Here is a 26,466-nt window from a genome sequence, read left to right as displayed (position 1 = left end):
ACAGATACCATCAACACAATACCCTCCACCCGCAAAACAAACACCCAGCCTCCTGCCCCTAAACCTTCCCACATCCAGTTTATTCCAAAACCCAAATATTTCTGCAGCGATACAGGGACACTGCTTTGGACGTGGGCGATGTCTACCTCCACACCAGCATTATTCTGCTCGACCCTGCTGACAGCAACCCTTCCCTGAAGCCACACCAGCGTCCTGTTCTGTGGCCGGGGTGGTAGAGCTCACATGGTTTAGATGTTCTCAACTGAGGACCAGGAAAGGGAAGGTGGGAACCACCATCTCTCAGTCTTCCAAACACCTTTGCACAAGGAGGCGAGGACTAAGGGTATATCTTGTAGCTCACCTACAGAAAACTTATTTCACTAGGTGTGTACCCAGTATCAACTTTTGTTTCTCAAATAAACCTGTTTCCATCTCATTTTTCTGCATCAATCCACTCTTTCCATTTCACTTCTCTCTTACAGGCATTTTCACACTAATAAAAAAAATCCCCCCAAAGGCTGTGTTTCTGAGAGCTGCTAACAGGAAAGCCGGAGGAGAGTCTGCTGTCAATAAATCCTGAAGCACTTCCCTGTTCTTACTATCACTCCAATTCCCTCTTCTCTTCTGCTGCCCTTTTCTGCCAATGCCATTTTTTGAAGATACCCCTTTCATTGGGAAGCTTTCAAGGGAAGAGGAGGCACTCAAGTCTTACTGTTGAGCCAGGACAGCAAGAAGCTTGAACATGTGCTCACTTTGTTTCTGTGAGAATTCAAACCAGAAATTTAAAAAATGTTTAAGGGAAACTATAGCTTATTTGTTTTCCACCACTCAAGAAGAAGGAATATTTCTTTAATACTTCTTTTACATCCATCTTCTGCAGTAGAAAAAGTGGTTTTTTTACTTAAATAAAAAATATTAAGTGATTCATTCAGTGCTTTGCTTTTGTAACAGTGCTTGAAAACTTGCTTTCAAAAATTATTTTGATTAATCAAGAACTGCATGGGATTTTAAACATTCTTTTAATAAGAGTAAGTTGTTTGCTTGTTTTGTTTTTTTAATAAAGAGATAGCTTATGAGTAAAACAAAGCCCAGCGAATCATAGTAAGTGAACAAAGACTGCCTATCTTTAGGATGGAAAACACTACACCAATTATGGTGATGAGACGTATGTCAGGAAATTAGCTTGTCTGGCCAGCACCTGCATTCAAGATGTGGTATACAGTGGATGGGATGGAAAGGAACTTATGGGGACTGTTCGTTTTGCTTTTAGTTTTTACTTTTTCTTTTTAGATTTCATTAGAAATCCAGAAAGCAAAGCTATAGGAAGGGACACAGTAAGAGAGGCTAGAGAGAAATTTGGGGTTCTTTCATCCTATTTGATGCAAGATATGCAAATGCTCTGTGAATGGTGAGGGTGGAATCGCAGGTCTGCCACTTCATCAGTCAAGTTAAAAAATAAATCAGTATTTTATTCCAAAAGACACATGAAAATTAAAATAAATAAAAAAATCTCTCAAATCTGCATTACTTGTCCATTTAAAAAAAAAACAAAAAAAAACAAAACAAAAAACAACCCCCCCCAAAACTTACACTAAATGAAATCCATAACCAAAGTCTATAGTGTTGTCCAATTTACAACACTAAGGCATCGTAAAATGTTGAAAAGTAAGATGGAACAGCTGGACAAAACTATGACTAAAACACCCTGAAATCCATGTATTAATTCAAAGCTGACTAGGATGCAAAAAAAGAAAACCTTGCTGCACTGGAGGACCAAAAGCTGAATTTTTCAGGGATAAGTCATATGTATTTTGGTTCTAAGCGTATTTCTAGCTCTTTAAGTGTGTCAAGCAAATGCACTGACTGTCAAGATGGAAATGCCCTGACAAGACAAAGAAAGGAAATATTTTAGGATGTCCTTATATTTTGTAGGTTTTGCATATCGCTGCGAACACAGCCTCACATTAGCTGAACTCAGTTAAGAAGATCACAGAAACTTCTTTGCATGGCCCCTTCAGTAGCTGACACTACTGATGCCAAAGCAGGCAGGCCTAGGAAGGAAAGTGCCTTGGGAAAAAAAAAAAGAAATAAAAATTGCATAAACCACAACAAAATTATTCATGGTAGGCTGGAATAAAATCTTCATGACATTTTTATAAAGTACTTAGTCTAAGGGCATTACTTTAGGTATCATCTTTCAATCATGAAATCTCAAATTAAGAGCAGTGTGACAGTTTCAAGGAGAAATAAAAGCTTGTTGCTATGGCAATCAATGCTAATTCTCTATGCCAAGGAAATGTTAAAGTCTAATGGAAAAAAAACCAACCCTACAACAGAAGGAAAAAAACTAAAACTATACTACTTACCAGAATTTAAGTCACGTCCAGGATTGAAGGCTCTGCTATTGACGGTGGTAGACAGTCTATCACAGCTAATAGTTCTAGAAACGTTGGTGTTAAAATTTCCATCAAATCTGAAATGACAACAACAGGATTAGCAATCTAACATTATCTATTAAACCTACACAGCATTTACAATGGAAACGTATATTTTTGAAATTTCAATGAAAAATAATCATTCTGGAAACTCCAACATTATACATATTTTAAGGGTCCAGAAAAAATTGTGAAACCCAAAACTAGCAGGGATAAGCTCATCACGGCTGGATTGCATCTGCTCTCTAAAATGATATGTTGCATTTTCCTCCACAATATTCCTTGAAAGACAGGATCATAAGAGAGTGTACTCTTTCATCTAGATTTAAACAGTAGAGGTTCCAGCTTGGGAAATGTGGCATCCAGGCACGCCATCAGAAAGTGTCTCCTCCTGTTGTTGAACCAAACTTTTTCTTTCACCAGTACTATTATTTCGTCTTTCACTTTTAAAAAAATTATTCCAAGTGTCTTGCATGAAGAAGATTTCCTCTTTATGTCTTTACAAAAACGATCTAATAGAGCAATTGTAAACTTGTTTTCTGTACCAAAACTTGAGGATTTACATTGCAACTAGCAGAAGGAACTTGACAGTCTGAAGTTTTGTTACATTTTGTAACATTAGGTTAAATAATTCAAATAGATTCATAACTCTAATGCAAAAAGTATTTTAGTGCATAGTTCTAATGATGACAAAATATAATTAAACCAATGCCTTAAAATTTAAATAAAAAGGGTTTTTTAAAGGGTTATAAATAACCGGAAACACTTCTGAAGCTTTCAAGGACTTAAATGCAGTTTTGTATCATTTACATAGGCCAATTTTATTTATTAACATTTTTGTGACCTTGAACATTTTGATGACATTTGACTTACGGGCTGGTTATTCTACTGCTTCAAAAACCTATTTACTTCCTATCAAAGAATTTTTCTACCATCAACCTATTCCTAAGAAATTACAACAAACTGCAAGTGAGGTCTGTCTAACATCCCGTTCTGGACAAAGAGCCTTAACTAGCCTTTCTGGCATGAAAGCTGATAGGAAACAAGTCTTGGAGAGAAACTGGGCAGACTAGGGTTTTGTTCAATACTGTCAAGACTAAAACAGCAAATTACACAAAAAACAGCTACATCAAAAGATACTGACCAACTTAATATTAACGGCACATCAATCACTGGCTTACATCTATATACCACTCACCCAGTGCCATTCTAATGCTTTCCATTTAGCTCAATGTACATTTTATTTGTGCTTAAGGTTCTTTATTTAGTTGCTTATTGTCAACTGCACTTAATTGCTTAAACTGATGTTACATTTTTTTCATACACAGACGTATATGTACACATACCAACACACCCACATACATATGCTATCACATAGTGGAGGCCCAAAATACTGCAAGCAGAAGTGGTATGAAAAACAAGTACCATTCTTCTGGTTGAAGATTTTAAGAACTTGAAATCCAGTAAATTGCAACTACTTCAACAAATATGGTGCCCAGTAAGAATGGAAAGACGCTGATTTTCTGGTTCTGTCCTTACAGAGTGCTTGCTGTAAGGGCTGGGATTCGTAGACACAAACAGACAATAAAACAATGCAGTTCTAAATCATCCCCTTAAAACAACAATTAGCAGAAACAAAAACCACACGCAGATGGAATTAGTTACCACAAGGAAATTTCAAGTTATGACCACAGGAAGCAAGTCTCTTTAAGCAAGCTAAAACTCTCCTAATCCAATATATTTTCTTTCAGCCCAATTCAAAATAATTTCATCCTATGGGGAGGTAGCTGCAGCTGCCCCAAGCCAGCCAGATGCAGGATTTGCCGAAAGCCTCCATCTCTCTATTTATGGGGTCGTTGGCACAGGGGATGCAGGAGAACCTTTTATGTAGAGAACCTTTTATGACTTAGAAGAGATCTGTGAAAACTAACTAAGGATAAGAAAAATATTTGTTAGTAGGCTTAAGACCATCACTTCTGCAAGTGACTGGATCCACTTTCAGAAATTTTAGCATTACAAAACCAGACAAACGCTCCTGAGAGGAGCGCTGGAGCTCACTGTGAGCAGCACTGCTGTTGCATACACAGGCCACAAGTTTGCCTTTTGTTCATGATTCATGCCAGTATAACCATATTTAAGGTTGGGCTGATTTTTTTTGTTGTTGTTGCTTAAAGCAGAGGTTAACTTCTGTAATTGGTGAAGAGTATAGCATAGCCTTCTCACAAGTTTAGAAATTTGCCTTTCAAGTATAGGAGTCATTTCCTGAGAACTTACATTAAACTCCTTAATGACTTTCTGAATTACAAATAAGTAAAATAGTCTTTTATATAAATGCATAACAAAACCTCAGGCACTGACTTCTTTGGTCTTAACATCGGATTAAATTTTATGATTCTTGTAGAGTCACAAGAAGTCTCATTTTACATAGCGAGAGCTCATCAGACTAGAGGCTCTATTTGAAGAAGCTCTAATCAAATTGAATTTTTAAATATGCAAAAAGTGATCATGATTGATTACTGCTTAATTTTAATATCTTCACTGCCACCAAGAAATAGCAGTGAAAACAATGTCTCCTTAACCTGGCATGCTTTAAAATTAGTTTAATCTAGATCCATAAACACTACATGCATCTTAAACTAACCGCTATTCTTAAAGGAGATGAATGAAACTACCAGTGAACAGTTAGAGTTACTGAGGTACCAACATTTTTTATCCCTTTTCAAACCTAGACTTAAGGGGGGGGGAAGTCACATATATTTGGAAGTAATTAACTGCCCCCCATACACTTTAAAAATTATGTAGAATAAATGCAGTTTAAACATGGCTCTATCAATTTTGGTCAATATTTTTAATATACATATATCAATACTGGGGAAAAAAAGTATTTTTAAGTTGCAAACCTCCTACCATATAGATGCAAATGTACATGGAGAGTGCAAGTTTTTACATCAGGGAGTCCCAGAGCAGTCTGTACACAAATTCTCTCTCTCATCTCTTTACAAATATTTTACATACCTCAGTCTTTTGACACAGTCAGGTTACCTGACATAAACACAAACATTTAACTCCACTTGCCCTCCTCCGTCCCCACCTAACACAGACAATTATGAACTTGCTCATCACTGGAGAAACATCTTTAATTGTGGCAGCTGCTCAACACATCAAAACCACTCAGTGATGAGCAAAGTGAAAAATACTGTATACAGTGGGAACAAGAACAGGCAGCTAAATTCCTTGCTCTACAAAAAGTACTGTGGATTCCTTATTGGACGCAGATGTTCGGTGCTTTTGGTATTTTACACAAAACAGCATGATCAACAGCACTCCATCAGCGCTGGTGTTTTGATTCAAGACTCAGATAGAGGCAAAGAGCTTTTGATGATCTTCTGCATTATCCTCGCTCTTCATGGCGAGGAAGAGAGAGAGAGAAACGGACGGACAGACAGAAAGGTCTCCTGCCCTCTTGATCAGACTCCCCCACCATCAGGTTGTAAGCATCCCTTTCTGATCTATGTCAGACACCGAAAGCAGCCAAACCGTGATGGCGTGGAGCTCTGCATGGGCTCACCCACTCTGCCGGGAGCTACCTGTCGAAATTATTGGCAACCTGCTCTCTGAAAACTCCCCAAAGTCCTCTCCATTGAGGAAAAGGCTTGACATTTCACAGGAACATAGTTCTCGGATCAAGGCTGTGGCTTTTCCTATCCCCATTAAAATATAACCACTTCAAAAAATTACAGCTCCTACCAAGCAAGCAAAAACGTTGTTGATTTTTTTGTTGGCTAAAGAATCTCAGGACTAAGATCGATTGATGAAGGATGGGTTTCACAGAAAGCGTGTTTATCTTTGGGCAAAACCAGACGGAGAAGAGCTAGAGGCTGCAAATTAAACATCTCCATGCTAAAGAAATATTTCCGAGGAATACTAAAGAATAAACTCTTAGGGAAAAATAATGACTTTTCAGGATGTTGGCTAATTGTCCCAGTGCTCCCATCAAAATCTATTAGTGATGGCAACAGGATACCTTGTTAGCAACTAACATTATTCATGTCTCAGAACACAGGCAGTAAACGCTGGGGTTTAATTCAAAATCATCTGGAATCTTCCTCTGCTCTGATTTTATTTTATGCCAAAAGTCACCATTTACACTCACTCAAAGTGACGTGTGCATCCTGACATGCAGTTCTCACACTACCTAAACTACTCACTTGAAATTACCCAGCAGAGAAGTTGTTTGTATCTTGATTCAAAATGTTAAGTGTATTGTTACATCACTTCTTCGTGCACACAAAGCTGCCAAACTGAATTTTAGGTCTCTTAGTCATGATAGATATTAACATGGGGTTTCAAGCAGACAAACACCAGGTCCAATTCTGGCATTCCTTCTAGAAAGGCAAAAATAAAGTTATCACCCTCAACTGCCCCGCCACGGGCGCTCTCCTGCAGCCCCAAACTGATCGTCACAGGGCAAGGGGATCAGTGTTTCAGCTATAAACACCCCTATTTACGTTGCACTTTTTACTGGAGCATGTTGAAGCACTTTAATGCAAAAATCAACAAAGTCCCTCAGCTTTTCTCAGTAAGCAAGTATTAAGTTACCCATCAGGAAAATGAAGACATAGATGCCTAAATAATCTGCAGCAGAGCTGGAAAAGGAAAGCAAAAAATTACTGCAGCCCAGCCCACCCCTCCTTTCTCTTGCTACAGCACACAAGTAGCAAAAAGAGAATACAGTTAATGGGAAAATGATATAAATAAAATATGCAGAAGAAGAATTGTTTTAAACCCCACAAATTAAAGACCAGCCCTCAGACAGACCTGTCATCCTAGAGCAAGGACTGCTCCAGACTGAGGTATGTGGGATATCTACTTCAAATCTCTTTTCAGGTGCAGTTTGCCTTAAAACTGACTTTTTACACCTTGCAATGGAGTGTATTTTTAAAGCATGACTGGTTCCATGATACAAGGACCTTGCGAAGAGACCAGCTCCCATCGCAAATGTACGTCCTCAGAAAACCAAGACCAGAAACTGGGCAAAGGCAGTACTGTGGCAAATTTACACTGTGATATTTGTGATCATTTTAATTACACTGGAGAATTTTCCATGTGCTTCTTTTGGATGCATCCAAGTCGTTTTAATTAAGAATGCACTATTAACCTATTTGGCAATCATTTCACCATTAAAGCAATAATTAAAACTAAAGCCTCAACAGTGCCATGTGGCATTTACAGTAAATGCCTATATTCTTGGCTGTAACTACTGGTTTTACCTTTCCTACGATGTATTTATACCTTGCATGTTTTCCACACAAGTTTCAAACCATACAATTCTTCCCATCATTTGCTTTGGAAGAAGTTAAAAACCCCAAAACTTTAATATTTTAAGATTTGCAGACAAGCATTGATCACCACCCTTTCTCTGCACAAAGGCGACTTATTTTTTACCAGTGTCTCCCACTTTTGCCAGCAGCAAGACTACAAGGCAGATGATAACATCAGTGGCTGACCAAGGTCTCCTCTGAGATTTGGCCCAAAATGTTCTAGGTGGTAACACCAGCGCCAACGCTCAGAAAGTCCTCCAAAATCCTTACCACGAAACCTGTATTTAGATGTAATTAGTTTTTGTACTTACTTAAATGAGAGCAAAAGACATTGGCTGAAATTCACTTTCAAGACAGCCCCACTCACCCCATCCCATCCCCCTTTCCTTGCCTCTCTCTAAAAAGCCCTTCCTTCTGGATTCACTTTAATGAACAACTGATCGAAACTGCATCCCGAGGGAGCAAACAGAGCTGCAACTCCCACTTTGATCTCTTCCCCATGGAGAAACGCACTCCCTGCCTAGCTTGCAAGATGTTCATTTGATTGACGTTTGCTCTGATGTGCGAACTGCTTTGAACTTCAGACATTAAATTCCCATCAGGCTGCACTCATTTTTATTCTCCTTCAACAGGATTTACAAGCAGGAGATCAGCAAGTGTAGAAGATAAAATAAATTTGCAGAAGCTTTGAATCTTACATCAAAACAGTGCTCAAGTGAATTCCAATTGGATTTTGTTCGGCCTGAATTTACAGTGTAAATCAACCTCTTTTGTACAGTTTCAGTTTAGGGAAAAATGAGGGAGCTGCGTATAAAAATGACACTTGAGCAGCTACTGAGGGGTTCTCATTGTTTTAAGATTCATTTCTTTCCCCCCCTTTCCGTTCATACAAATTTAAAGCTGATTTTAGTATGGAAATGAAATTACTTAAGTTCACTGAAAATTCAGCATTTCCTTTGACATTCACAACTAGGCATGTTTTCTTGATTGTAAGGCAAGATTTTAACTCATATTTTACATACTTAAATAAATACTTCAATATATGGTTCCCACTGCATCTAAACAGAATGCTGGAAAACAATGTTTTTATGAATAAATTCAACAACAAAAAAAAGCTACTGATGATCCAGTTAACCAGTTTCTTCTGGCAAGGCACAGAAGTTGTTCCAATTATTTCAACTACTGCTTGAAAAGTCAAAGTATACTTGCTCTCAGATGTAAAGAAAGTGTATTATTGGAAGGAGGACTGCAAGCCAGTAACACAAACTATTCCAAAACCCACTTTTTCACGAGGAACTTGGCCACATTTACAAAGTAAAAGCAACAGTCAAAGAGAGCAATTTCCTTAGTACCTGCTACAGTTTATGGATAAAACAAGGTCATGCCAAGACTAGCACTATGCACGCTCCCTACATTTTCTAGGAACCCACATGCATTACTGTAGTCTGATACTCTGCAAGAACAGCAAATACATCCTAAATTTCATTTAGTGTAGCCCACCCACTTCTCCTTTGGAAGTGCAGCTCTTCAGATATTGCAGCAACTGAAGGAACTGAATGGGATTCCCGTTATCTCCCACTTAACTGCTCCAGAGAGGAAAGATAAACACAGAAAGAGCTGCGATAAAATTGAGCTGCATTAGCAAATATTTAACCATCTGTTTAAAAAAGAAAAAAAACAGGCCACTTCTGAAGGCGGTATCACAGTCAGGGAGTAAATCATTTTCAAAAATAGGTTTGTAAACTTATTCAAACAGCTCTATTAATGTTTGTAATGCAACACTGCCAAGTGGTATGTTTTACCAACAAATATTTCTCCATTCCATCTCCTTTCACAAATTTAGATAAATACATTCCCTAAGCTCTTATCAGCATAGTTAAATAAAGAACAAAAATAGATTTCCAGCCACCTTGAAACACATATGTTAGCAGCAGAAGCAAGAGCATTAATGAGCAGCAATGCACCTCTAAATGTATGGTTTTTGGAGACCTGTGACAACCTTCCATAAAACCAGCAGTGAAATTTGTTTCTGTCCTCCAGGGTAGAAGCAAAGAGAAAGGGGGATGTTTCCACCAGCGCATGTGTGTATTCATGTCCTGTCTGCAGATGTAGGGTTATCGGGGGACCACAGTCGGCCACGCCACCCCTCACAGCAGCAAGGCACCATGCCGGGTGGCTTCCCGGCGCTACGACTCTGCCCTTCTCTCCCCGCTCAGGTCCCAGTCGCAGGCAACTCAAGGAAACCGTTTCCTACCTTCTCTCACAGACATCCGAGGACATGAAATGCTGTAGCACATCAGAGCATGATGATTCTTAAAACTGGGCAGGAGAGGAGGAGGATCAAGACTGGGTTAGGGAAGATTTTTTTGTCTCCCTTTAAAAGCATCATCTCTTATTTTGTTGGAAAAGCTGCAGAGGCAGCTGCGTGTTTCCTCACAAATGCATCTGAATAAGAAGTTACAGTCTCTTTCTTTTTGGAAGGTAATCTTACTGCAGATATGCAGGGCTTTGCTATGTCGAGAAAACCACTGGAGTGTACTCTATGGCACCAATTCTGTAAAGTACGTACTTGCAACTGCATCTTCACATGTACTTACCGTGCGAATGTAACTTTAACTTACCTGGCAAAACTGGAACTATATAGGGCTACTTCTGAAAATCTCCTACAAGAGCCAGCTAGCATCAATCACAGCTTCTCCTGAAAAAGGCATTTTGTATACCAGGTAGATGACGAATACTCAAACATTACACACATTATCAGACTTATTCTTTCTTTTTGTGCAGAAAGAGTTTGATTTTCTGTCATTTGCAAATATTCAATATAAAACACCTATTTGATCTACATATTGCCATCCAGTCCAACACCATCTTTATGAAGAAAGCTATTTCAGTTGTCATTCACAAGTCAGATCACGCAGACCTGCAAAGTTACAACCCCACGCAAAGCTAATGCTTCCAAACCTGCTTCCCGAAACTCATTTCTTAAGTCCCTATTTAGACACTTTTCACAACTGACAGATATCCCATAAGTTCCCACTGAAGGTGCAGGGAAGCTGCAGGTGCTCAGTACTTCTGATAAATAAACACTGTTTACTCTTTCCCCAACCCTCTTGCTGACACTCTGCTATAGCCCCATCTGCACCCCACGCACATCAGGCCATTTCAGTTCCAAGACTTCCTAAAGACCTACCGAGTGCCTTCTCGGGAACGAAGCATCTCAGGCATGACAAACAGGAGACAACGTCTTCTACACAAAGGTATTTATCCTCTTAAGAAGGACGATACTTTAATTAAAACATTGTCTTGTAAATAACCACCCAATTCAATCATGATAGGGAATGTCTGGAGACAGCATGAAATCTGTTTCTCATGGCTTCTTCAGCAGCCTTTATTAGTGAGGAAATACAAAGCCTTATTTTTCCGCAGGGATTGCGTCAAGGATTAGAAGATGCATGTAACCTGACATCCATTTTCCTTATCTCCCATCAGTTTACCCATCCATTTTGCTAAGAGCCCAGAGCACTTTATCCGTATTAACTCTGTCTGGTTGGAGCAATGCCTCTTCTCAACTGCTACGGGCATTTCCTCGATGCGGCACACAGCCCTGGGAAGAGGAGCAAGTCTCCAGGCTCCGACCTCACGGACACAAATATAGCCCGGATGGTAGGGCAGATACCGGATCTACGTACCATCCACTTCTGAGCTTGTCTGAAACCTACGCTCTCTGGTTGCTCTTCTCAACTATTGTCTCTCCCTCCATCGCCATCATGATTTTTTCCATTCCCAAACCTTGAATAAGTAGAACTGAAAATGCAAACAGCTATATCTGAAGCAAGGAACAGCAAAAACTAAAGAAAAACAGATAGCCTGCCCCTGCTCTGATGCTCCAATTTAGCAGTCCACCTCTACTTAGCAGTACTTGCATATATACTTAAGCGTATGATTAATTTCCATTTACACAAGCACATGCTTAAATGCTTTGGTAAACTGGGTGAGCATAAGCGTATGATTAAATGTTTGTTGAATTAAGGCCTATGGAAAAATTCCTTGCCAAAACCGCTCAATAACCACCAACTGCACTGCCTCATCAAGTTGATTTTGCATATTCTCATTTATTTATTTTCACCACTTTCCAGAACAAGGTAGTTCCATTGCACAAACCTACCTTGGTGGGGAGAACAAATATGTGATTGCTAGTACTTACACTAGTTAGGCCAGTATATGTCAGGTACAATATAGCAAACAAAAGCACAGTCAGGCTGTTAATTTTAATTCAGAACTAGTCACTATGGACTGGAATCGCAGTCACATGGAAACTTCCTCATCTGGGCTCTTCACTGTAAAAGCCAACACCACATAATGCCAACAAAATAAATATTGTTTTCCTTGTCATATCTCACTAGTCAATTAAACGAGCAATTTAAATGCCAGGTTCATTTTATATCCCAGTTCGTGCTTTGTTAGTCCTATTTTGTATCATTTATTTCTAGTCACCAGATGTGGTATTCTCACAGTTGCTCTCAAGGAACACGGCAAACTGTCTTCTAAGCCAATGCTCAGATTTTCCAAGATAAATACAAGCAAATACAAGGCCACACAGGGATAATTTTGTTAATGCTAACAACAAATATAAACTAATTAAAAAGATACCAAGCCATTAAAAAACCCTCAAAATCAATCCTCTCTCTACACAATAGTTTATCATCTCTACTTTACACAGATAGTGTAAATACCTTCCCACATAATTTTTCCAAAACAAACCCACACTTGCTGCATTCCTAAAGCAATGTCACTAAGCTAGACAGTGGTGTAAAAGGCTGACAGAGGAATTGCCTGACAACATGAAGTGCCCTCAGATTTACAAATGTCATCGTGCGTTTAGAGGCTGAACACCATGTGATAAACAACCTTAAATATTGTGGGACAAGCCTTCAAATCTACAAACACCCTGAAGATAATGTGCTTCTGACACTGTTCTTGCACCAAATGTTTACTTGAATAAAGAAGTCACATGACGAAACACCTCCCTACACCAAGAAAAAGAATACACAGAGTTTAGTAGTTGTAACACAAATATTTCACAACCCTCCTGAAAGAAAAACCATAGCCCTAAGGACACACACATTTTGAAGTTACAATCTAAAGCAAAGTATCTCTTGAAAACAGCAAATAGCACAGACAAATCTGTGTCTTTTTCAGTGTGACCTGTTCTACAGCAGCAGCTAATAAATGCTCTAAACCAAACTATTATAATTATTGTTGCTCTCACTCCAGCCCTCTTCTGCCCAACACTAACACACATCTTTTAAACGTCAAGGATAAGCTGTCACCAGCAAAAGCACACCTAACTTAACTTCTCAAAAGTGCAGGCCTCCTCATAGCTGGACCAAGTTAGTCCAAAAATTAAAGATGGAAGAGTTCAAGCAAATCAGTAGCCTTCAAAATATGATCACAATATCCAGGTGGGAGATAATTTGTGTCTGTGTTTTAAAAATAATTCCTAAATCCACGTTCAAACACTCGTTTGTATTCCAGTTCCCCAAAATCTGACCATTAAGGTAGGTATCTTAACTTCTAGTATTTTCTGTCAAAAATCTCAGTCTATGTATTTCTCTGGACAAAAAAAAACCCAACTATTGGTGATTTCCGATACACCTGCCTGCAAAGACACTTGCCCCACTGGCCGTTTCCTCCCTTTTAACCAGGCCTAGAGGTGACCAAGAGAGAGAAATGGGGATCCTAACAAGCAAGTAATCTTTTAATTTTTATGGAAAGCTTCTGCTTAAAAAGATAGTTATCTCATTTTGGCATTTCTATTAAAAATTAATCTCTTTTCTGGAGAGGTAGGCAGACGAGGACAGGTTTTGAGGTAGCTGACAATGCTGAGCAGAGGAATGGCATGAGGTGCCCTCCTGGCATTTCAGGAACAACCACCTCCTGCCCGTGTGAACCATTTTACTTTCCCCTTCAGCAGACTTGTGTCAAACTAAGACCTAATAATGCCACCTTGGTTATCAACATTAGCTTTTTTCCCCTGACATTTTTAACCAAAATGGGGAATCTCCCAGAAGGGAGATGCCACAGAGAAAGAAAATGAAAGGAAGAGCAGCAGGCAGGAGAGGCAGAAGGGGGAGAAACAACAACCGAAATGATGGCAGAAACATTTAGACAATTGGGCAATTAACAAAGCACAGTACTGATAACAACTCTGAAGTTAAGTTTCACAAGAAAAACATGTTTTTACATTCTTTCTTTGTATGACTTGCAGACAATTTCCTAAAGACGGCAGTGGTCTGATAAGCCATAGTTCTTCAACCATAAATATTTGATCCGGTCTTGCCGAAGTGCTGTCTGGAAGGTCCTGCAGACTGATAGACCGGTCTGGTAACCACTTAAGCAAATTTAATATTATCAAGCCAAGCAACTAAATAATGAGAATCATATTGTACAGCCTGAATGAGGAGCTCTGCAACTAGAATATTCACCTCTCTGCTTTGCCAGTTGTGACCTCCGGTGTGTTTTTTAAACCACTTACTGTGAAGGATCCTTATGCAAGTCCACCACGGGTAAAGAAATTTCTAAAGGACTTCCAAGCTAAGTAATTTTGGAGGACAAAGTGAAAGGAAATTCATGAAAGTTTGCAGACTAAAAGCAGACCTCTCTTTTTAGTTTTTTATGAAAAATTATGTAATACTGACAAGGGGGTGATAAATCTCCTCATTCCTCCTTCTCTTCACCCCTTGTTTGGAAGGTGTTACTGCTGGCTGGCGGCTCCTGCACGGAGACATCAGAGGGCAAAAAGGTTTTCATCCTCAACTAATTCTTGACTTTTCTACTAACGCTGCCGACAGCCTGGCCATTGAGCACCAGATGTGCCACCATTTCACGTTTGCACCTTGTCCAGTAGGAACTGCACCAAGACCACTAAATCTACGCACAACCCAACAGCAAGGTACCCCTTTCTTTGGAGCCACCTGAGGCTTAACCCTATCAAGATTTCTTACTTTCATGCCAATCAAAACAAACGCAAAACAAGCAAGTGGCCTTTCTCTCCAGACACAGATTCATACCACATATTTGAATGCAGTGAATATTTTAAATCCTTATATAAACAAAGGTTAATGCCATACTTCAGAAAAGATGAAAGCACGCTGCCATTAAGAGAAGAGCTGTCTTACAGAGTTAGATTGCAGAAAGTGCTTTTAATATTTATTATCCAAATTACCTTCCTCTCTCTAAAATGTTTTAAAATCAGACTGAGATATAAACAATGAAAATATACTCTATAATCAAGGTTTGCTTAAACTGAAGGTTACTCTATATTCTTTTCTAGTGCATGTGGAAGTAAATGTTTAAAATGTTGAGCATTTAAAAGAAATTATTACACTTTTATTGGCAAAAAGTCAGACCTTCTATCATACCTTCCTACAATTAGGAAACCCAAAGAAGTTTCTGCAAATACGCAGCATAATAAAACGTGATTAAAGACAACCAACTGCCTGGATTTAGACTGTTCAAAACTCCTGTATTTAAAAACAAAACAAATTGAAAATGGAACAAATTCTGTTTCCAAGCAATGTACTCAATTTCAGTAAACCTCTGTGTATTGAACAGCATCATGTCAACTTGATTAAACTGTAATGCAGTATTTTTTAGCATGTGATGTACTGACCAACTCGTGATTTTGGTTACTGCACTTCCAAGGAAGGGGGGGGGGGGGGGAAGTCCCATGACCAGCTTCTGAAGAGTTATTCAGGGTAAGCAGTGTCTCAATGCAAAAACAGTATCTTGGATATAGACAGACTCATTTTGTATAGAAGACTATTCCATGCAATTAAGGGTTGAACAAACTTTTTTCCTTTTTGTTTCATTTTACAACCCATCACAGCTGAGTCCCAGTTCTTGTTTAGAGCTCCTCATTAAACATGTGCATAGTAGAAATGTAAAAGAATATAAGGACGAGATAAGGAGCACCTTTGGAGTACTGTCTTCCCCCTTTTTCAGAGTTATCAAGAATGGCAGAAAATACAGGCCATTTTGCAAAGAAATCATCTTTTTTCTTCCCATATTAAATGACAGCATAAGTCATTTCAGAATTTAATACTTACTCCATCATAGATGGTGGAATAGTACAGCAGTCTTGGATCGCAGTCAAGGGCGACGTGAGATGAGCAGTATATGATGCTTCCACTACTTGCTTGTTACGATTCACGACATCCAAGTAACGGTTAAATTTCTCACGAATTTTTTTTGCCAACTGAAAAAAAAAAAAAGAAGAAAGATTAAAATTAAGCCAGTTTCTCTGTATTACCCTGCTCCTTATGAATCAACTTAAATGGAAAGTAAAAACTGCATATGTTAAAGATAATACTTGTCTGCTTTGCTCACTGTACTTCTATTTTGGTGGCTTAAGCACTGTGAAGTCAAGTAATTAATAATATTGGCCACAGAAAGCAGTCTATACAAAAAGATAAAATACATTTACCATCTAGCAATGGGTACTTGAACATAGAGTTTTGCATGTATGAAAAGTGAAATTTCTGTTACATCAAACTTCCCTTTCATTAAGAACTGATACCTGGATGTGATTCTACCTATGCTACTGGCTTACCACTGAAGCTTTCCAACATGATGCTCTTGCAAGGCCTGACAAGGACATGATGGAGACTAAAATAAACAGGCCACAAGTCAATTTAAAGCAGCTCTATAAATGGCTTAAGGAAAGCCCAAATTACAGTTTTACAGAAGACCTCACCTACAGAGAAATCTCTTACTGCTTCAGGAACAAACAGCCAACAGTACATCTGCCAGTGCACTGAATCTGTTTAAGGGAACGAGCTCAGGATCCAGGCAACCCCAAATACTGCCATGCATATTTCTCTGTTCATCAACAGCCTCTTCAGTCAGGTGGATCTGCACAGAAGTATTTCACAACTCCTTTCATGTAGTTCTCCTCATTGCAATTTGGGCAAAATAAGCCATCCCAGTTCTTGCTTTTTTCTTTGTATCCCCTGCTGCTTTCCTGGGGGGCACCACAGGCTTTTAGCCGAGCATCTTCCGAGTGATCTTCTTCATCAATCTAGCAGCTCACTGTGGCTAGTCTTAAGCTACAGCACTACAAACTTCAACAACAAAATGAAAAATCGGTAATTGACATTATATTATAACAGAAAGAAAATAATGACAACCATCTCGCACAGGTGAAATTCTTCCACAAGCCCTTTGTTGTCAGAGGTCACTCTGATGAAGGCAGCCACTTATAAATCAAGACAAGGTTTTGAGGTTACACTGTTACTTGTAAGAGCACATGATCATATTTCTCTCCTTTCAGAAAGTGAAAACAAACAGACTGTCATCCCTCCCCAGCAATTCTCAGGCCTTTAAAAAAAATTAGTGTGCCTAACTTTAGAAATGGCAAATTGGGTACTTCAGCCCTTCTCTTTAAATGTTTCTTTTAAAAAAAAAAAAAAATCAAGTCTACAAATTTTTGCTAACAAATACTTCTGAGCTCTGCATCGGGGCTTGCTGGTGTGCGATTCGAAGGCATGGTCAAATCATGCAGGCTCATGCAGGCAGAGCCCCGTGCTCTCTCCGTGCCAGGCAGATTCAAAGCAGTCCGAAGGCACACGGTGTTAACAAGGGTAGAGCCTGCTGGGACACATCACAGGCCTACTGAAGCTCCTGTGCTGTCGGATAAGAGCTTGCTTGTGTCTAGTTCATTAGGCACTTCACAATGAGTCTGACTAATGACTTTGCAGGGGAAAATTGGAAGGGAAAATTTGTGGCTGTTATCTGAGCAAACGCGACAGTAAGCACAGTTACTAGGAAGCATCAGGTTTTACAAGAAACATTTACTGAGACTTTTGCTCCTAGTCTTTCATTCAAAGTGAGAAATTAATGAAATGGATCAGCCACGTACAAAATTTGCTCTGGCACATTCGGTATCCTTTTCACACCAACATATCTATTACACTTAATCATCCACCAGATGCATCCTAAATGAAAGAGAATCATCTCTAAGCAATATACGGCCCTGTTGGATACTCAGAAATACTGCATTTTGAGTTTCTGCAAACTTTTTCCAGAGCTGAAGTTAGCTCATTAATTCATAACACTCATCTCTCCTGCTCCCTGTACACACCAAACCCTACGGGGATAATTTAACGGTGCCGCTACATTTGTGTGCTGGGAAACGCAGTCGATTGATTCAGATCCCCTAGACTGACAAATGTCTTTCCTAACTATTAACAGGACATCTCATCATGATTTACTTCGTTATGCGAATAACAAGGCCCACACTGATAACAGCATTGCCTCTGCCTCCATTGTTCCCAGCAAATGCTGCAGTTCAACAACAGGTCTCCTAGGAGCACAGGTTTTAATAAGACCTTGCTCAAATGACTTGCAGAATTATACCTAATTAGCTTTGTAGAATGATTTATTGCCAAGGCACCAGAGGACTACTAATGGTCTCCTCCATGTCAGGCATCCAACACTATTAAATTGCTCCCAGTTGTTAGATAATAAGCTGCTGGGTAGTTCCCTTTCTGTTTTCCAGTAAACTTTCTTTTTGTCCAACTGTACTCCTCAAATGTGTCCTTGAGAAGTCTATTCTTCTGGAGGGTCTCAAACATACACAAGCCAAATTTCCTAAATCGAAGCATTTAAGTTTCATGGTTACAAAGTTCCTCTCTCAGTTTGGGCAAATGAAATACTTGTGCTTAAGCACTACATAAACCAGATACTTGAATCTATACACTTCTTTGTTTCCCTACCTGAAACCACAAAAAGGGGAGAGAGCTTAAGTTTGCTGGAAAAAAGGACCATGCGACCATCATTAGCAGTAACAAAACTAACACGGAGCACCACAGCAAAAGGACTCTGTTTGGAATTACTGCTTTTCTCTGATAAATGAATGCTGTACAAGATGAGGTTTCGGTGTTGATGAGTTTTCACCTTCCAGGTTGAACGATAAAAGCACCCCACAGCCTTTGAATTTTACCCTGCTGTGCGGAGTCTGAAGATCTGAGAAATCTGTTTTTCAGAAGAGCCCGTACCTCAGAAGCTGATAAAAAGCAAATGCTTAGTATCTAAACTGCATCTCCCATCGAAAAACCTCTGAACGGCTCAAAGTCATTACATTACTTTTATTAAATAGGATCCAACACTTCAGTCGGGGCAGAGGGTCAAGTGCATGTCAGCAACAAGGGACCTGAAGCCTCCCAGAGCTACACAGACATCTATTCCCTGCCCACGGACAGAAGCACGCTTGGAAGAACTGAGTTTGTCTAATCTGAAGAACCTTAAAAATACTGCCCTCTGATAGCAAGAGAATACTCGCAACAATCAAAACCAGTTTAAAAACAGCTGACTCAAAAAAGTCACCAACGGCAAGATCATCCGAAAGCAATGTTCCATTGCAAATTGATTACAATGAATAAACCATGTTAAGAACCTAAGGGTAACACACCAATCAGCTGAAAAATTACTAAAAACAAATGGTTCCAATTCATCAAATCGAGAAGTATAATCCAGATGAAGCCTAACAAAACTAACTTAATTTTTCTTCCATAGTTGGGTTTCACTGGAGCACAAAAATCCACGACAGTGAACAGGCATTCCAGCTCTCAGTGATTAAAACAACAGCAAAAAATAATACATACTTCCTAGCTCCTCATCTATGCCTTGCGTGCCCATGCATGCATGCACACTCACATCATTAGCTCAGAAACATTACTCAGTTTGCAAAGTGATGCACTCAGTTGCTAGAGCCTGTCAGAATAAAAGCTGCAGGCTTAAATCAGCTTCTCATTTTTCTAAATAAAAAACCTAAAATCTTTAACCAAAAGATCACTATTTTTTCCAACATATACCCTGCGGTTTTTAACCTGCCCAGAGCCGAACAGCCGTTGCATACTGATGGATGCAAGACCCACACCACGCTGGTTACAAAACCTCAAAGGTACAGAAAGAAAGAGATAACAAATAATGAAAGGACAGAGCATTTCTATGAAACCATCCTAACGTAACTGTTTAAAACATTGTTAAGGCAAAATGGAAGATTGTGTCCTGAATCAGGCACATAAAAGGGGCAGCTAGCTGACATCCCACACTTGGGTATACCCTTGGGTAGGTACGAAGTGTGACAGACATTTCCTGCTCCCACAGAAATGCTCAAATTCACCCATTTTAATGGAGACTAAAATAAATCTGGATACCTTGAGATTGACATAAAATGCTATTATCCTCGGGTCAATTCTCACAGTGCTCTTCACTTCATTTTAAAAACAAAGGGGGGAGATAAAAGCCTTGCTCGGCATTCCTCTCGTCTTTTTTCAGATTTCTGTATTTTCTTCTTAATTTTAAGGAATCGAATAATAAGAAATGAGTGCTTGCTCCAAACAATGCAGCCATTAGCTCTATTTATTTATTTATTTATTTGGCAGCTGGCATGCAGCCAAAGCATTTCAGTTTGCAGACAGGTTGGACGGTAACACCTGTTTCTATTACCACAGCACCCATGGGTAATACACTTCAATTGTCACCATCTCCACTGACAACCTTTCATCACAACATCAGTGAGTTTCTCTAATTTTCCCAGAGACATTTTTCTCATTTGCATAGTTCCCTCGAGCTTTTTTTTAAAGCCTCGCTCCCCTCAAAGCTCCACAGCTCTGAAGTCTTCCCTTTTCAGGGAGCACTGAGGGAAAGTGGAGCTCCAAGCTTAGGTTTTATTTCTGGCTGTATCTTGAAAGCCAAGGTATTTTTAATATTTTCAAGACTGTATATAAAATATGTATCAATAAGGTTGACAGGCATGGATGTCATAACGGACCCACAGCCGGGGATTTAACACTTCTGGGCTCCTCGAAAAGTATTGCTTACACATTGAAGAGTTTAGTTAGTATTTTTAAATCCCCTCTGTGAACCAGAAGAACCTGGAACAAAAGTACCTCTCTCCAACATCCACCAGGCACTCCTCCCACTGTATCACAAATTAACACTACTGTGCATCCACAGATCCCTATTCTAGAAAATTTTTAACATATTTATTCCTAGCCTGCTTGGGTCTTGAAGAAACCACTGCTTCTGTACAAATCCAGAAGAGCACAGAGGTCAGCAGGGACATGGCTGAGGAAGGATCATAGAATCACCACCAGCTTCTTCCCACATCTCTGCTTTAACAGATTCAAACGATTCCTACTCCTCTGGGTGATACTGAAAATACACTCTTGAGCATTCGATCAGAATGCAGGAAACTGCTTTCCAATGTGCATTTCTTCAAGGAGACCAGCATTCATTTGAGGTTTTCCACTGGCCAGTAGCTTTGGCAGGGCTTCCCAAGACTTACTCCAAGGAAGATGTCAAACATGGTGCACAACAAGAACTAGAGAAAGGGCCACAACTCCTGCAAGTCATTCTGGAAATATGTTAAACACAGTATGCATCGCCTTTTATCACGAGGCTCACAATTAATTGACATAAAATTCCACACTGTGCGAGCATATCACTTTTCATAGCCAGGGAGATGTCATGCTCAACAGCAAAACCTAGATTTTTCAGCACGCTGATATATTTCCTCTTGAAAGAGTTCAAAAGCTCTTTGCCCAGTCCAAAAAGAAACAAACAAAAAATCCAACCCAACCTAAAGCATAGCACACCAACATGCCAGCTAGGTCTTACCACCCTGCACCTTGGCGGCCAAGAGGAGCACAATTACGGCAAGCGCAGAGCTTTCTTTTACCACTTCTACAACACCTGAGCAGGCAGAGCAGCACCCGGGGCAGACACATCAAGGACCCTGTTTCTACTAAGAACGTTGCTCAGGAGAACAACATCTGGTTTCTCTGAGGCTGCAATGCTGTTTTTGCAGGAGTCTGGTGCTGGATTGGTGTGACTGTCAAAGCTGTCAGCCGTGGGCACTGACCACTGACGTGTAACACAGTGAGGCAGTGGGACGGCAGCCAAAAGCATCCTTCCTTCCGCCATGGAGGAGACGCTTTCTGCTAGTTTGGTGACAGAGGGAGGAAGTGTGTTCATCTGTCTCACAGGTACCGGTGCTGTAAAGCCAGGCAGGCTTTTGATGGCCCATGTCCTTCATCAGCACAAGTGTTTCTGCAGCAAGCCTGTCCTTCCAGACTGAGGCATAGCTTACTTTTAGAAAGACATCTCATTTTGGTAAAACATAAATAAGTAAAAGAAATCAGGTGATGAGGAGTCCTTCTGTCAGCACTGCAAAGGAGCTCCTTAAACTCACATATAATTAATTATTTTTATAACAAATACATTCCCTGAAGACACAGAGAACATCCTGTGCGTAGCTGGTGTCTGACATGATGCTGGCCTTAGCAAGGAACATGTAGAGAACAAAACACGGTAGAGATAGCTGTGTACTGTCCCATAGCTTATTAAAAACCCCATAACTAATAGAATAGAAATCAACTGGCAAAGAGAAACAAGGAAGAACAAGGAACAGCTACAGCTCTGAACGTATTCCATCACCTGGCAGTTGGTAACAGAGGAAGCAAAAAACCAAAAACCAAACCAAGAGAAGTCTGGCTCTGAAGTAGGCTTAGAAAAAGTGGTGCATTATCTAACGAGTTTCACACAGGCTGCGTGGAAGTCCTCCAGAAACCCAGGAGATGACAGCAGCCCAACAGCATAAGGATCCAATGAAAGAAACCCATAGTAATAATACCACTTGGGATTTTATTTGCCTTAGTCTATTGCTCTCCATGTGCTACAAAGTCAACAGAGTTTGCAAAACAGCTATTTGATCTTTAGAGAGAGCTCCCCCAAATTCAGTGAGTGCCTGTGTCCGATTCCGTTTAGAGGCCACAACTTCCATCCTTTACCTTATTTTCAGAACTAAAGCTGATGTTGTCTATTACTTCCATAATAGTCATCAGAGAACAACCCTTCACAAGCAAACGAACACGTGCCCCTCACTCATACGGTACTATATATTTAAAAGTATCTCCAAAAATGAGAGTCCTGCCAGGGTGAAAAATCCTCAGCAGCTGTATCCCACTTGTGCAAAATTTCTAATTATTCTAACTCCAATGAATAACACACACTTCACTGAACTTGCCCAGGTATGACAGCGAAATCAATGTATGAAATAATTCTTACCCACCAGGAGTATAAGAGCAATGCAAAGCAAAACTCGGAACACTGGATCTTTCAGTTTGTAGTCAGACATGGAAAAAAAAATCCCCAAATTCAGATAAAAAGTTCTCTAGCAGATTGACAACAAATATGTGTAGGTGTGCTTTGTAGCAAAGTTAAAAAAAATAAAAACGGAAGTTTCACTTTAGATTAGGTAACATACAATTTGATTTCTGATTTTTTTTAACCATTTGATTAGATTTCTGAATTAAAAATATGTTGTATTGCAAGAAGAATGCTTTCTATTACTCCAAAAGACATTTTTGTGGCAGACACAATTTACTCAATCCCAAATCATTAAAGATTTCAGCTTTCAGGGTTTGGGGTTTTTATATATATACACACACACACACACACACACCATTTCTCAAAAAAATACTTTTGGTAACCTGGTTCTATTAGAAACAAAATTGCATACCTGTAAAAACCAGTGTTTTGCCTCACAATTCCGTTCCCGAACCTCCCAACTAACTTCCTTCGATTTCTTAGCAGCTCCTAGCAGATTTATACAAAACTGATTCTCTAGGTTATTACTGCTATTTTTATGGATGATAATTATGCTCTGAATGAGCTAGAAGGAAAAGGAATGACAGTCTTCTAGCTCTAAACACAGGAGTTACATGAAGAGGATACACTAAACAAGAAAAAACCTAATGACAAAAGGCATATCTCACTGCTTGTGCATTCAGTTATTCTAAATTAAAATCCTCCCTCTGTCCCTGTCCTTCCCAGCCTTCAAACAGGAGTGAATATTCCCAGGAATGTTCCAGCAAGGTGATTTTCAGCCGACATATGCATATTTTCAATTGACCATCTCAGCTAATTTAATTACTTTATTTGCTACTGCTTCTTTCCCCAGGATGCATGGACGGACAGAAATAGAAGAAATTATTATGAATTTCTCTCTGCAGAGATGTCGTTGCTGCTGTGTTCCAACTTCTCTGCCAGAGTTCAATGCATCAAGACTTTTCTGCATGAAGCTGGTAAATACGCTCCTGTTCAAGACTGCATCACCGTCCTCTCTCCTCCTTGGAGCCCAGTTTCATATTCTTTATACCACAGAAACCAGATGTCTGGCAGGTTGAACACACACTGACTACCTTGAAAATGGCTAATCTAGATTTTCTCCTAATAAAACTAACCATTTTTCACTTTATTTATATCACTAGTTCACACCACTAAATTTTCATACTGTATGCGAGTTCTCTGGTATTGAAATAACTTACAGGAAAGGAATCCAAGTTATTTTTGGCAATCGCCATCCAATTTTTAATAACCTATTCAAAGCAAAAAAGGTTTTATCCATTACGTACAATAGTAATTCTATAACTGTAGACTTTAGAAGTGTAAGCAGTTTAACGTCAAAAGGTAAACCACTCCTTGTGTGGCATGAAGAAAGCCAAGCGTATTAAATAGTTAGGCCTCAAGGCCAACAGCTGTAGTTTTTCACTTTCTCAACAAACTGAAAGTCATTATTTGCACAGTTTGGTATTAAAAAAAAAAAAAACAAAAACAACCCCAACAACACCCCCCACAACAATTCAGTGGTCTGCCAGGAAAAAATCCCAGCTGACATAAAACTGTAATTAACTGCCTTTGGGTATCAGTTGCTAAGAAAATGTTAATGAATGATAAAACCAGGAATGAGCGACAGGGGATTTGATTTGCTTACATTTGTTTGCATTTGCTCAAGACGATCCCATTCGATGTACTACTCTTACTCATAAAACTCCAGTTATATTGCTTGTGATTCATTAGAGCTAAAAGACCTGGTTATTAATGAAACAGAAGTGCTCAATTATTCTTCTATCCACTTCACTGTTGAGCTTTTAACCACAGTAATTATGCTTCACCGGGGCCTCGTTTTTCTCCTCTGACAGCTCTGAATTCATCACACTATCTACAGTGTTTAGACAGTTATTTATATCTACTTAGGGTGAATATGTACATCTGCGGCTGGGAAACAAGCAGCGTCTTTTCCTAAATGGAGAATCGATAGTCGAGACTTCAAAGAAGTTTTAATCCAGTTTCTTGGTTTCCCAAAAACACTTTTGGCTTTCAAAAGCCATCTGATACATATAATCTAGCCCACATGGCCCTTTTGTGGTGTGCAGACCACCCAGAAATACTCGAGAAAAAAGTTACCCTAGCACAATGTCAAAGCCAGCGAACGCTTCTTTTAAGATGTCAGGATGGTTTCAGATTTAAACTTTTAAACTCGGGCGACAATTACCCTTTCGTGGTCCCTTTGCACGCAAGCACCCACCTGTACATGGTCAGAGGGAAGCCAAAGCCTCCTGAGGGTGGACAGTGGCCTCCAGCATCATGCTGAGTGTGGCACGTGTCTCCTGTCTGCACCGCTGAACCATCACCATTCGTGCACATCTGACCTTGGGCACCACATAAACCAACCATCTAGAATCACCAATAGCATGATGCCTTTCCAAGCAGCAAATTTCTTCTACGGGATCATAATTTGGGCATCCAATTTTATTTTTTTTTATTTACAATATTTCACCAATACATCAACAACAAAGAAAAAGTATGCCCAAATTAGTAATAGGAACACACATCAGAATTGTATAAAATAGTAACAATGATACAAAATGAACTACTCAAACACACAGTCATATGTATCTGGACCTCCAGGGGAAAAAAGGTACCACTTACATGAAGAGAACAGGATGTCATTATACTCAGTTCCATATAACCTCTTCTTAATTATGTGTTCTCCAATTAGAGGTTGTCAAAAAAGAAAAATAATTTGGGGGGTTTCTTGGAAGAGAGGAGATTTAAAAAAATAATTGAAGGGTTCTAATACAACATTAATGGCACATCTGCTGCCTCCCATGTCATGACATTCATACTGGTGACTGCTTAACAAAAAAAAAAAAAAAAAGAAAAAATAGAAAAAAAATATAAAGCAGAAGCCAAACAAACCCAGGAGAGAATAAGGATAATTATTAGGGGTATGGAAAGTCTTCTGCACAATTCACTTGAGAAGCAAAGTGGGAAAGGTGGCGTAACAAAGACAGGCAGTGGAATCAAAAACAGAGGAGGGAACGTCCTCCTGGCTTATTTATCCCTCCCCATATTTTTTTACTCTTGTATTATAGGTGATGATCTCAACTGTGATGACTGAAAATCAGAAATGTGTTTCTACAGCCAAATTGAATATGTAGGACAGACTCCCACAAAGTGATCAAGCTTCAGGAAAAACTTGCATCAAATGTCTTCTAACTAACCAGAGCTAGGAAAAACCTCCTGTAAAGCATAATAACTATTACTAGGGTTGAGACACTATTATCTGCAGGGTCAAGCAATCGTTAATACCAGAATTAGTGTAATTTACCAGGATTAATGCGTTGCTCTGTTTCTTCTGTTGTTTCCCACACCATCTGTATCTCACCAAACAAATACCTAACACAGACACAAGCAGTACCAAAGCTGAATCATAGAATCATAGAATCATTGAGGTTGGAAAAGACCAGATCATTGATGGCTTTCTCTTTTCTTTCTCTTTACTTTCTCTTTTTTTTCTC

The 26,466-nt window shown here is 39.4% G+C and overlaps 1 protein-coding gene across 1 annotated transcript in view; it reads right to left on the bottom strand.

Moving 5' to 3' along the window:
- Nucleotides 1–26,466, bottom strand: part of CACHD1 (cache domain containing 1) — a 75,177-nt gene that overhangs the window by 46,184 nt on the left and 2,527 nt on the right. The window contains exons 2-3 of the mRNA XM_009278720.1: nucleotides 15,865–16,013; nucleotides 2,367–2,473 (exon numbers count right to left, since the gene is read on the bottom strand). Coding sequence (XP_009276995.1) covers nucleotides 2,367–2,473; nucleotides 15,865–15,872 — 115 coding nt within the window. The 5' untranslated portion in view covers nucleotides 15,873–16,013. The remainder of the gene's footprint in view (nucleotides 1–2,366; nucleotides 2,474–15,864; nucleotides 16,014–26,466) is intronic.

Source organism: Aptenodytes forsteri, unplaced genomic scaffold (genome assembly GCF_000699145.1).
Source record: "Aptenodytes forsteri isolate BGI_AS27 unplaced genomic scaffold, ASM69914v1 Scaffold290, whole genome shotgun sequence".
NCBI lineage: Eukaryota > Metazoa > Chordata > Aves > Sphenisciformes > Spheniscidae > Aptenodytes > Aptenodytes forsteri.
The sequence above is the reverse complement of the archived record's forward strand: the minus strand, read 5'-3'. Positions and strand labels throughout refer to the sequence as shown.